At 34.0% G+C, this 14,595-nt stretch overlaps 1 protein-coding gene across 1 annotated transcript; it reads left to right on the top strand.

The window, feature by feature from the left end:
* Positions 1-7,675: 7,675 nt before the first annotated feature.
* Positions 7,676-14,413, top strand: LOC129877607 (putative late blight resistance protein homolog R1A-10). The gene is made up of 5 exons (XM_055953132.1): positions 7,676-7,790; positions 10,799-13,552; positions 13,734-13,807; positions 13,906-14,039; positions 14,238-14,413. Exon 2 carries the CDS (start codon positions 10,870-10,872, stop codon positions 13,417-13,419), a length of 2,550 nt encoding a protein of 849 aa, XP_055809107.1. The 5' UTR covers positions 7,676-7,790; positions 10,799-10,869; the 3' UTR covers positions 13,420-13,552; positions 13,734-13,807; positions 13,906-14,039; positions 14,238-14,413.
* Positions 14,414-14,595: the final 182 nt, after the last annotated feature.

Here is a 14,595-nt window from a genome sequence, read left to right as displayed (position 1 = left end):
AAAGTCTATAACATACGAATTATTAATTACCCCATCTCAGTCTCAAAGAAGGATAGTCAAACCTACCTCAATTGTCGAAATCACCCTCGAACACCTCCACAGAACAAGCAGCTCTCAAATTCAATGCCCAGAATGACAACCACTATCAACAATGAAACATACACATCACAAGGATTCCAATGACACCCATATTGATAAGTTTCGGAACCAGGGGTAAAATGGTCCAAAAATTAACTATTTTCGAAAAGGGTCAAAATTTATTGGAAAATCACATTCTACTTGTAATAAGAAACTCATGGTTGAAAAACCCATAAAAATAGAGTTCAAAACGAGTTAGAAATCATCATTTTCCTTAAATTTGGATTAGGGAAGAAACAAAGATTTTTGGGATTTGAAACTAAAATTTAGGAGTTAAAATCATCAAATACTCAATAAAAAAGGAAGGTTTTAGGTAAAAAAATCACTTACACAACACTTTGCCTCAAAAATCTCTTCTCAAATCACCTCAAAGAGTTCAAAAACTCAAACAAATGGTGAAAAATATTGAAATGGAAAGAAAGGGGCATTTTCTGCCCAAAAAGTTATTGTTCACGTGTGTTACTATTCACGTGTGTTGACTGCGCATTGACCGTGGTCAACTTACACCACCACCCTTCAAAACATATTTTTGACCCTCAAAACTCATTCGAAACTCTATAAATATGAACCAATAGTGCAAATTTATCAAATAACACTCGAGGCGCTAAAGATAGGGTAAAATGGTAATTTTATACAAATTTTCGAAAATGACCCTCAAGGTCATTACAACAACCACACACATTCTCTACTTGCTTCATGAATTGCTATTACTTCAACATGATTTGAAGAATATAATATAAAACAACAATAGACTACTTTGTAGATCGCCATGATATAGCAGTTCCTCCGTATGTAAATGGATAGCCTGTTTGATATCGAGCTTTATGTGGGTCTGATATATCAATAGTACCCTATAGGTATCACAAAATATGCTTGATATCGTTTCAATGTCTTCGTGTTGGGGATGAGCTATACCTTCCCAGCAAATTAACAGAAAATATTATATCAGGTTTGATTGCATTAGCAAGATACATAAGTGCACCAATAGCACTGAGATACGGTACTTCAGGACCAAGAAGTTTTTCAATCTCTTCTATAGGTCGAAATGGATCTTTATCCACTTTAAGTAATCGAACAACCATTGGAGTACTTAATGGATGTGCTTTGTCCATTTAAAGTCATTTTAAGATTTTCTCAGTGTAGGAAGATTGGTGGATAAAGACCCCATCTACTAAATGTTCAATTTACAGACCCAGAAAAAGTTGTCTTTCCAAGGTCTTTCATCTCAAATTCTTTCTTTAGATATTCAATCGCCTTTTGGACCTCTTCAGGAGTTCCAATGAGATTTATGTCATCAACATAAATGCGGATATAACAAACTCTGATTCCGTTTTCTTAATAAAAACACATGGAAAAATGACATCATTTATATAACCTTTATTTACCAAGTACTTATACCACATATGCCCTGATTGTTTCAGACCATATAATGATCTTTGCAATTTGATTGAGTACATCTCCCGAGACTTAGTACATGCTTCAGACAATTTTAATCCTTCTAGATTTTCATATAAATTTCATTATCAAGTGAACCATAAATATAAGCTGTAACTAGATCCATTAGATGTATTTCAAGATTTTTATGTACAGCTAGACTAATGAGATATCGAAAAGTTATTCCATCCATAACAGGTGAATATGTTTCCTCATAGTTGACCCCGGGTCTTTGAGAGAATCCTTGTGCAACAAGGCGTGCCTTGTATCTTACAATTTCATTTCTCTCATTTTATTTTCACACAAAAATTCATTTATAACCAACTGGTTTTACATCTTCAGGGGTTTGGACTACAAGTCCAAAAACCTCACGTTTACCAAGTGAGTCTAATTCTGATTGAATTGCCTTTTGTCATTCTGGCCAATCACATCTACTTCAACATTCTTCGACGGATTTAGGCTCAAAACTTTCACTATCTTGCATGAGGTTAAGTGCAACATTATATGCAAAAATATTATCAATCGTGATTTTTGATCGATCTAAATCCATCTCATCATCGATAGAACTTATTGAAAGTTCTTCATTCACTTAAGTCTCGGGTTCACTGTTTTCGTCAGGAATATCAGGATTGCTCAAATCTTGACCTTCTTTAGGAGGTTCTTTTGTATTATCATCTTTATTATTTTCTCACGCTTCTCTTTCAAGGATTTTTATCCTTTGAATCCAATGATCTACCAGCGTGTTTGAGATTCAGAAGCTATGATACTAGTAGATGGTCCTTTTGGGACATCAATCCGGACAGGCACATTCACTGCAGGGATATGTGACTTAGTTATCCATTGCAAGTCAGTAAATGCATCTGATATTTGATTTGCTATTTTCTGTAAGTGGATGATCTTTTGGACCTCCTGCTCACATGTGCGGGTACGTGGATCAAAACGAAATAGTGATGAAACTTTTCACGTAATTTATCTTTCGGGTTCCTTTTTCTCTCCCCCTAATTATGTAAATATTGTTTCATCAAACCAACAATCTGCAAATCGAGCAGTAAATAAGTCTCTTGTCAACGGTTCAATGTAACGAATTTTGGAGGGTGAGTCAAACCCAACATATATGTCCAACCTTTATTGAGGGCTCATCTTTGTACGTTGTGCTTGTGCTACAGGCATGTATACCGCACAACAAAAAATTCATAGATGGGCTATATTTGACTCATGACCAAATACTAATTGTGACGGAGAGTATTTATTATAATTTATCGGTCTGAGACGTACAAGTGCTGTTGCATGTAAGATAGCATGACCCCAAACAGTAATTGGCAATTTTGTTTTCATTAGTAGAGGTCTTGCTATCAATTGTAGGCACTTTATAAATGACTCTACAAGGCCATTTTGAGTATGAGCATACAACAAAATGTTCAATTTTTATCCTAATTGATAAACAATAATCATCAAAAGCTTGGAATGTAAATTCTCCATCATTATCAAGGCGAATAACCTTAATTGGATAATCTGAGAATTGCGCCCTTAATTTTATTATTTGTGCTAACAACTTCGCAAATGCCAGGTTGCGAGATGATAAGAGGCACACTTGAGACCATCTAGATGATGCATCTATTAGGACCATAAAATATCTAAACAATCCACTAGATGGATGAATAGGTCCATATATATCCCCATGTATACGCTCTAAAAAGCCAGGAGATTCGATGCCAACCTTCAGGCATGATGGTCTGGCAATTAATTTGCCTTGATAACAAGCAGCACATGAAAATTTATCATTTGTAAGAATCTTCAGGTTCTTTAATGGATATCCAGTTGAATTTTCAAGAATTCATCTTATCATTATTGATCCAGGATGACCTATTTGATCATGCCATAACATAAATGTATTTGGATCAGTAAACGTCTGATTTACGATCAAATGTGCTTCAATTGCACTAATTTTTGCATAATATAGGTCAAACGACAAAGTTGGTAATTTTTTCAAAGTATATTTCTAGCCTGAGACCCTCTTGGTTATATCAAGGTATTCAATATTCATTTAATTTAGTGTCTCAACATTATATCCATTTCTGCGGATATCTTTAAAACTTAACAAGTTTCTTGGAGATTTAGAAGAGAATAGCGTATCTTCTATGACAATCTTTGTCTCCTTAGGCAAAAATATAGTAGCTCTTTCGGAGCCTTTAATTATTTTTGAATTACCAGAAATTGTAGTAACATTTGCTTTTCTTCTAAGCAAGTAGGAAAAATATTTCTCATCTTTAAAAATGGCATGAGTCGTTCCACTATCAATTATAAAAATACCTCGTGATTGATTATTGATCCAAATAAAATTTGAGGCATATCCATATTTTTCTTCAAAAAAAATAAAGTAAATATTATAATTAAACATGGTTCATTATACAAATTTTATTTATTTATATAGATTAGAAAAATACAAACATATTATTTAGTACAAACAAATAAAAGAAAATTTATTTAAATACTATTAGGCTTATCAATATTCATATTTTCTTCTAAAAAAATTAAAGAAATCAGTTACATCAAGATGTATAGGCTCAATATTATCTTCAGAGATAATGTTTGTCTCTAGATTATTTTCTGTCCTCTTCAAGGATGCCTGATGATGAACCAGACATTTTGATGACCGACAGGTTCGTGACCAATGTCATATACTTCCATATCTATGACATATACTTTCTGAATTTTTCTTTGGTATAGCTTCTGGTTTTTCACTCTTCTTTTTATATTGTCGATCATTTTTCGGTGCCGGCCTAACATCATGATTATAATTTCTTCTTCGACCACGACTGGGGCCATGACCTTTTTTTCGTTGGTTATAGTTTGTCTGATTCACATCAGGGAGTGACAAATAACCAATGGGCTGACCATTATGATTTTTCATTAACAGTTCGTTGTGGCGTTCAACAATAAGAATGTGATAAAGTAATTTATAATTTTTTTAAAATCTTTTTCGCGATATTACTTCTGCAGGAGCATATTTGCGGGTGAAAATGTGGAGTATATTTTTTTCAAGTTTGTCTTGCTCAGTGATTTTCTCTCCGCATAAATTTAACTGTGCTATAATTCTAAATAAGGTAGAATTATATTCAGTTATATTTTTAAAATTCATTAATCTCAGATTAAGCCAATCATGATATGTCTGTGGAAGGATGACCAAATTCAGGTGGTCATATCTTTCTTTTAGATTCTTCCACAATTTAAGGGGGTCTTTTAACGTGAGATTCTGTAATTTTAATCCCTCGTCAAGATGGTGACGGCGAAATATCATGGCTTTGACACGGTCTTGACTAGATGTCATAGTCATCTTTGATGGTGTATGTCAGACCCATCGATTCTAGGTGTATTTCGGCATCTAATGCTCATGATGAGTAGCCTTTTCTAGATATATTAAGAACAATAAATTCAAGTTTAGAGATATTCGATATTTTAAGAAAATAAAATTTTTACCCTTTTGTTGCCTTGTTAAAATTGCTCAAAGTGATGGAGGCTCGTGCTGATAACGTTTTATTGTCACGATCCAAATTGGGCCATGAGCGGTACCCACACTTAACCTTCTAGGTGGGAGAACCAACGATACAAACCTCAACTTACATTAACGATTCAACTTATAAGCCACAACAATAATGCGGAAGCTCAATTTTATTAAAGTCGGAAATAACAAAAGTCACTAAAATCTATTATATAACGTTCCCCAAAATCTGAAAGTCATCACATTAAGGACATCTAAATTCTAAAACTAAGTCTGTAAATGTCAAACACCAGAATAAATAAATAACAAAATATGTCCAAAAATTAAGGACACCATGACATGACAAGAGATTCCATCGCCAACTAGAAGGATAGCTCACCCTGCAATTCGATGAACTGTAGACTTACTAGAGCTGAGGTCGAGTCAAAATCGGTGGAACACTAGCTGCACTACACAAAATAAAATAAGAAAAAGATACAAGTAGGGATCAGTACAGAACAACATGTACTGAGTAGGTATCATTGGCCGACTCAAAATAGAAATCAATATGCATAAAGTAATAGCGGGAAATCAATAACAACACTTAACAGGTGGCAACCAATGAACAATTACATAACCAGTCAACAATATCAAGATCACACATGAGGACTCAAGCCTCCACATCACGCTCTTTTGGGAAATGAGTTATTGGAGATTAGGTAGCATTAAGTCATTTAAAGTTGTTTTCCTTTAATATTACCGTATCAGAACGTGACACCCGATCCAATAATACCGTGTCGGAACGTGACACTCGATCTAAATATATTGTGTCGGAACGTGACACCTAATCCAAATATATCGTGTCGAAATGTGATACCCGATCCATATATACCGTATCGGAATGTGACACCCGATCCAAATATACCATGTCGGAATGTGACACCCCATCCAAATATACCATGTCGAAATGTGACACCCCATCCAAATATATCGTGTCGGCTTGTGACACCCGATCCAGATATAATTACTTTATCATTCTTAATTATTACATTCCACTTGATTAATAATATTTCATCAAGCCTTCTATATTCAAGGTACCATTTTTGATAGGGTAAGTTCAAGATTATGGATTTCATGGCCTCGAGATTTCAGACTAATCACAACAACATATCAACCATCCAAACCACAATAATTAAATGTGTAGTAAACTTCACACATTACTCAATGAATATCAATCACTATTAAGAGTCTATCTATGATATAGAATAAAACCATAACCTACCTCAACCGAAGAATCGAAGCCAAGCAAGCTAATCCGCCAAGGTCTTTTCTTTGTTCGATGCCTCAAAACGTTTTCAATCTATCAAATATATAATATTCATAAATATACGAGTCTGTAGACACCCATATTACTATGTATCTAGTCTAGACTCAATAACCCATCCAAATCTACAATCAAATTCCTAAATTTTGATAATAACTAATATCTCAAGTCTCGTATTCCTAAATCTTAAGCAAGGGTTAAGTCTTAGTTTCTTTCAAATGTCATAAATTTGATGTTATTTATATAATACAATGCACCTAATATTTAATTATCTATCTCAATATATCAAAACTTCGATCATAATTTGATAACTAAAAGAATAAAATTTCGAAACGGAAACTAACTGATTATAACTAATGGCGCACCAAGTAAATAATTTGCAGGACCTAAATTCATATCATACACCAGTAATCATTAGCTATTGATTACCTCATCACTATCTTTACCACTAATCCTTCAAATATATAAACATTACTAACTTGTCCCCACATGGACAACTTACATAGAATTAAAGTTATAAAACTCAAGCTAAGTAAATCTTGATTTTACCTGTAGGCCAAATCTATTGTTTTTTTCCCCTTTCGTGTTCGACGACAGGTGTTGCACTGGTTTTGAGCTATGCCTCAAAACCTAGATCTTTATTTATTTTCTTCTTTTTCTTTCCTACTCAATTATATATCAAAAATAATAAATCCTATTTTTTTTCTTTAATAATTGGTATAGAGTGTTAAATAAATTATCAACTTAGTTCACTAATTAAATTAATTATTTAAATTTACCTCTCAACTAAATAACTATGGTTATCGAATAGTCCAAAATACTCATAAAAAAATACGGAATGAGTCTTTTATGAAATAAAAAACTCTATTTCTCAAAAAGACATAATGGATGGTTACATTTATAAAATAAACTAACTTATCAAAATAAGAAGGAAAGAGTAAGAGAAAAATAGAGTTTAGAAGATCAGTGTGTGTTCAGTTGCACAACACTGAGAAAACGTAGAGGGGAAAAAATAAGTGGAGAAAAAAAAATAAAAAAACAAAATGCAATTTGCTATTTTAGTGATCCCACTAGAAAGTGGAACATCCACTTGTTCTTTCATAACAATAGGAACCTTTTGAACGTACTACCGAAGACTAGGGACCATTTTTGTCATTTTCTTGGTGTGATTACATAATTAAATATTTTTAAATTTTAAAATAAAATTTAATTATCAAAAATAAAATAAAGGAGAAAGACTTGCACAGCATTGCTCAAGTCAAAAAGATGATAAATCTAATATTGTGTGGCTAGATATTTGACAAGTTGGAAAGTGATCTCTTTTGGTGTGTGTGTGGAAATTGATTAATTATTCATTTGACTTCTCCAACTGTTTCTCCTTCTTACAGATTCTACTTGGTGTTTTGATCACTAAAGGTATGTTTATTCTTAATTTGCAACCTCTGAATATATATATATACACACAAAATGATTGTTATCTTCTTTCTTGCTGCTTCTTAGAATCAAAATCTGTTTCCTTATGTCACACCCCTTTTTCCGCTCGATTTTTTCAATTGAAGTGACGGTATTGATTAAGGATAATTTTATTTTTTCAGAACCGTCACTTAAAATTGAGTGTTGATGTTCCAAATAATCTTATTTGAATCTCTAATCAAAAGGAAATGACTTTTTATTTTGGTCCGTAAAAATAAAAAACCGGGTAAAAAATTATGTTGATCGAGGAGAAGGTATGAGGCATCCCTCAAGTCCCATGGTTCTAGCACCGTCGCTTTTATCGACTTGCACTCAACTTATTTTTTTTGGATATATGGTTACAAACCCTGATTTGCTCGCATTTTTTGTTTAAATTTATTGGTCTCAACCCAGAAGCACAACTGCATTCTTGGTTTTGACACACAACGGTCTAGAAGAATAGTTGCTTTCTTCTCTCTATTACATCACACCTTATACTTTATGTCTATAAATTTTAATTTAAATAAAAGAAAATTTTAATTATTGAAACAATTTAGTTAAGGTGCGTCACCGCATACTGGAAATATTTCAAGTGTTTCAAAAAAATATGTAAAACCACATTCTTAATTGAAATAAATTTTAATTTTTTTAAAAAACTTGTATAACAATTAATGGATCCTAATATTTGCCTATTATTTTTAACACCTAAACTTGCTCTAAATGACCCGATAAAAATAAGAACATAAAAATAAGCTATCAAATAAATAAATAAATAAATAATTTTTTTGAGAAATCGAACGATGCCATTAATTGAGAATCATACCAACTTAAACGCCTAAAACCATATCAATCCCATTTTCCCCCATTAAACCATGGTCTAATTACTTAACCAAACAAACTCGTATTTTCTATCATTTGTTTTAATCCTAATTAGATATCATTCAAATTTATTTAGTTAACATAGGTACATATACACAAATACACAATAAAATAAGCTTTACAATTAATAATCATATGGCATATCAATATTATTTTAAGTTTAACGATATAAAATTTTAAACATATTTTAATATTATAATATCAAAATTAAACACACATAAAATTTGAGCAGCTTCATAACATTGGAGTCGGACTTTATAAAACACTTGTGACATCATATCATACAATAAAAATTAAGTGTTACCTTTTGTGAAAATAATTCACGAGAAGAAAAGACCACAATCAGGAACCACAAACTTGAAACCATGAAAACAAACCTCGAACTCGACCTTTCCCTTTTTTTGATTGTGCGGGTGTTCTTTTTTCTTTTTCCAGATGGTGCTTTTTGGTTTTAGTATTGTGTTGTTGTGTGTGTTGTTCAAAAACGGGTGAGAGAAGTGAGGCTTTTTTTGTTGTTGTGTGTGAGTTTGTGTTGTTGTCGTTTTATTTTTTGTATAGTCTTTTATTATAGTGAGAGGGTATATATGTAGGAGAGAGTATTGGTGAGTGTCTGATAGAGTTCAAAAGGTGAGGCAAGTTGAGGAAAAAATCTCCGTGAGTGGAGGGAGTGTATTGGGTTATATGTGTGCAGATGAGTCTTTTTCTTGTAGTGTAGGTGTTGAGTGTATATATAATGATATGGTGTGTTAAATTATAATGGTGAGTAGGGTGAGAGAGTTTAGTGGAGGTTTATAGGAAAAAGAAAAGAAAAAGGAGAGAGTTTTAGGAAAAGGGGTTTGCATGTTTTAGGGGAAAGATGGGATGTGGGGTAGTAGGATTTGTTTAAGATTTTTTAGGAAAAGAAAGAGGGACAAAACGTGTGGGGGGGGGGGGGGGTTGAGGGTTTTTTAGGAAAAGGTTTGCATGTTTTAGGAGAAAGATGGAATGTGAGATAGTAAGATTGTTTATTTTATTTATTTTATTTTTTATAACAATAAAATAATAATAATAATAATAATAACCAATTATTTTATACTAATAAAATATAGAAAAGTTAAATGACTAGTCCAAAAATAAAAATGTGACTAACAAAAAATATTAAAATAACTAGTTTATTTGTTAAACCTAAATTTAAATAAAACATATATATTTTTAAAAACTTTCTTTTCTTTTGAAGTAATAAAATAAAACTTACACTAAAATGTGACTCTATTTTTGTAGTTTTTAAATTCCCCCCCTTTTTTTAGAATAAACTTACTAAAATAAGATAAAAATCAAACTATTTAATTTAGATATAAAAGAAATATTTAAGAACTAAAAATTATGTAATATCTCAAATTCGATCAAAAATTACGTGTTACACCTTATTGTAACACTATTTATTTTTTTCTAAATCAAAGGGGCTAATGCTACTAATAAATGAAAAACAAAAATAGTTACTGACATAATATACTTTAGACAGTGTGGTAAGATAAATGAGATCTCCCTCTTAACTATAGATCTCGAGTTTGATGAGCTTTCAAATTTGAGCATTGGTATAAAGTCCTTCCCCTTAATTTGTCTCTATATGACGCAAATTCAAAATAGTCTAATAAAAAAAAATAAGACTGGGATAATTGTGGTACATCATCATAATGTGTTTGCCTGATATCTATAATGTTTAGTCAAAAAATGACTGGGATATTCAAGGGGTTATGCATAGCTTCAGAAGCCAGAATGAGGTAGCTTTAACTTACCTTTTCTTTTTGAGAAACTTTTTTTTTATACAGACCTCACTTTATGGGATCACACTGGTATGTTATTGTTTTGGTTTTTGCTGTTTGTTTGATTTTTCGACTTCTCTTTCTCAAAAGTCAACAATTGATTCCAGTTGGGGTAGTTTAAATGTCGCATTGTTGGAGTCTACTTGCTTGTAATTACATTAATGGAGATATTTAGCTCTTGTCATTATAAATATAGTGACATTATGCAAGTTAATTCTCCTATATCTTTCTTTTCTCCTTTTCTCTTTTCATTTTCTCTAACGGAAATCAATCTAAATGGAATTTTTGCAGAGTCAAATTTAAGCGCAGCATAGAATTTCTCATACAAATTGAAAAATCAATCTGTGGGAGGTAAAGGGGAAATGGCTCACGCTGCCGTCGTGTCTCTTCAACAAAAACTGCAGCAGATGCTGTTCCTGCAGGCTAGGTTCCCATTGTTTGACATGAACTTTAGGTTCCTATGCAGAGTGGTCAGTACCTGGCATGCTTTTCTGGAGGACTCTTTGTCGAAAAGAAATGCTCCAGAAGCAGTGGAACATTTGGAAAGTCGGGTTAAATATTTGGTACCTCAACTTCTAGACTGTATCCACTTATATGAATTGGAAAAGAGATCACCTAATTTCAATCGAGTAGGTTTGAAAGTGTTCCAGGATGAGTTAGTGACTGCAGCTTCTGATAGCATAAAGGAATATCTGATGAAGGTTATGAATGGTCCGAATGACATTGATGCGTTGTCAACATGGAATACTGTGGAGAGTGATTCAGAATACACTCCTTATCTCCAAGCTACTGTGTTAGACCTTGATAATGACTTAATGACTATTAAATCTCGGCTTATAGGACCTCCTTCCAAGCTAGATGTCGTCTCTATTGTTGGCATGGGAGGAATTGGCAAAACGACTCTTGCTAGACAAGTTTATGATGATATTTACATGGAGCATCACTTCTACATTCGTGCTTGGATTACTGTATCTCAAATGCATCAACATAGAGAAATGTTGTTGGGCATTTTGCGGTGTTTTTCAATGGTCAATGACAACACCTACCTAAAGAGTACTGAGCAATTGGCAGAACAAGTTTACAGAAGTTTGAAAGGAAGGAGATATCTCATTGCAATGGATGATGTGTGGGACACCAATGCATGGGATGATATAAAAAGATCTTTTCCAGATGATAAAAATGGAAGCCGTGTCATACTTACTAGTCGGCTAGCAAATGTGGGTATCTATGCTAGCTCAGGCAGCCCTCCTTATTACATGCGGTGCCTAAGTGTGGAACAGAGCTTGAAGTTGTTTAATTTAAAGGTGTTTGGAAGGGAGACTTGCCCCCTTGAACTGGAGAATGCTACAAAGCAAATAGTCGAGAAATGTCGAGGACTACCACTAGCAATAGTTGTGGTTGCTGGATTTTGTTCCAAGATCAGCAAGACAGAAAGCTGTTGGGAAGACATAGCACATAAAACTGGTTTGATTGTGAGTAGGGACACAGAAGAATGCCTGGACTTACTTGCCTTGAGTTATAAACATTTGCCACATCACTTGAAGCCATGCTTCCTGTATATGGGAGTTTTCCCAAAAGATTTTGAAATTAGTGTTTCAAGACTAATCAAGCTTTGGATTGCTGCGAAATTTGTAAACTGCACACCTGAAAGGGACTTTGAAGAAGTTGCTGAGGGATACTTAAGAGATCTTATAGATAGAAGTCTAATTTTGGTTAAGAAAAGGACCTCAAGTGGCATGGTCAAAACATGTGAGGTTCATGATCTGTTGCATGATTTAATCATACGAGAAGCATGGAAGGAGAGATCAATCTACTTTACTAAATCAAATGTAATTCTTTCTCCACCAGTGGCATCTTTTGAGCATCGCATCATTTTCAATTTCCGCAGAGTCCCCATTGAGATCTTTAGAGAAATATCTTTTGGTGAACCTTCGTCACTTCCTGATGCTAGTTCCTTTATTTGTTTTGGAAGAGATGGAACTCCTGGATCCTGTTCTCAGGTCGATTCGTTTATCACTTTTACTAACTTCAAATGGTTAACAGTATTGGATATATGCTTTCAGCCATTTGACCATCTACCATCAGAAATATGGCAATTATCTACGCTGAGGTATCTTGCTCTTGCCAATTTTAGTGTTCTCCCTCGATCAGTGTGCAATCTCCTGTGTCTTCAGACGCTAATTCGTTACAATCACCAGGATAGTATTTGTTTGCCGGCAGAGATATGGAAGACTAAACAATTAAGGCATCTCTATTTCAGGAAATACTGCTACTTTCCTGAAGTTCAACCTGAACAAAAAGATTATCAGGGCAGGTCTAGTCACTCTAAACTTTCATTAACCAAACTGCTAACCTTTTCTTATCGTCTGGGCCAGTCTAGTCGCTCTAATCTTGCATTAACCAAGCTACAAACTCTCTCTTACATTACCTTTGGTAGTATTAAAAGGCGCTTCTTCAAAGACATGCCCAACCTGATGAAGTTAGGGATTCGCGAACATAAACAAGAGTGCTTGACGGCTGAACAAATGTCTGGAAATCTCAAGCAGCTGGTTCTGTTGGAGCACCTTGAAAGACTTAAGTGTTTCTTTATCAAACCATGGATACTTAAACAATGTGATGTTTTCCCACCAACCCTCAAGAAATTGACATTGCGGGGATGCCAATTGCCATGGAACCAAATGGCTATACTGTGCAAGCTACCCAAACTTGAGGTGCTCAAGCTCAAGTATTATGCTTTCCAAGGATCAGAATGGGAGCCAACTGAAGAACATTTTCAGCGGCTAAAATTCCTACTGTTGGATGGGACTGATCTTATCCATTGGAAAGCCAGTTCAATTCAATTCCCTAAGCTTGAGAGTCTTGTTCTGAAGAACTGTTGTTGCTTGTATGAGATTCCTGATGATGTAGCGTAAATACCTACACTGCAGTTCATTGAATTGTATCACTGTAGCTCTTCTGCTGACGACTCGGCTAATAGGATTCGAGAAGAACAAATTAGTATGGGAAATGATGATCTTGTGGTACGGATCCACAAATTCCATAACTGTGAGTTTGATATTCTTTCATTAAATTCTCTTGTGGGTTGGATAAAAATTTCTTTTGTGTAAACCGCAAAGATCAACTGATACCATCCCATAGTAACTTTTTTGCTCTATCTAAAGTCTAACCTTAGTATATTTCTGCATCGTGGTCTAAAAACTGTAGAGTAACAGTTATTGTGTTGCAGTTGAACCCTAAGGCTGCCTGCATTTGTTTGAAATTGGGCGCGCCCCCTCGACAAGCAAGGAGGCTAATGCAGAGGTTTCAACTTCTAAACTTCTTATTCTTTTGTGACTGCTGAGGATATCAAGAGTTATTTAGGTCGCATTGGTGATGCAAAACCTTTTTTTTTCTCCCAGAAAAGTCAATCTTTTCCGAGAATGATTCATCAACTTTGTTTCTTTTGGGATGATACAATAGCGGACCTACGTATTGAAGAGTGGTGGAACCACGTTTGTCCAAGGTTTGCTGGAAAATTACAATGTGTAGATAGGTAAAAAAATTTATGCATATGGTGAATTCCCTAGACTTTTTCGTTGGTGTATTCTTTATATTTTGACCACCCTTAGTGAAATCTTCACTCCATCTCTGGTTGTATATATGTTTGTGATAGGATAGTGTTATTTTTATCATATTTGCATGCAATTTTGCCTTTACTCATCCTTTGATCTGGTGCACATGAATGAAACAGGTAAGCTGGATAGCACGGAGACATGATTTTCACTAAGGGGGTGCAATATCTGTTGTAGAACATAAAATGTATTTGTCACCTTGTATATTGTGTAATTTTCAGACAAAGGGGGTTTGGATGAAACTCTTCCATCCCTCTAGCTCCGCCCTAAGGATAGGCTTGGACAACCTCTCAAACTTTCTAGTCATTGCTCGTATCCCATTTCTATGTACTTTGTATTCTCACTATGTCCCAACTCTTTGATGATGCTATCAATATTCACAAGAAGTTGCAAAACAAAAAACAGAAAAGAGAAGTAAAACAACATCAATAATTTATAGGGAGATTGGTTATGGACCTCTTTACAAATATATACACA

This window comes from Solanum dulcamara, chromosome 12 (genome assembly GCF_947179165.1).
Source record: "Solanum dulcamara chromosome 12, daSolDulc1.2, whole genome shotgun sequence".
NCBI lineage: Eukaryota > Viridiplantae > Streptophyta > Magnoliopsida > Solanales > Solanaceae > Solanum > Solanum dulcamara.
The sequence above is the reverse complement of the archived record's forward strand: the minus strand, read 5'-3'. Positions and strand labels throughout refer to the sequence as shown.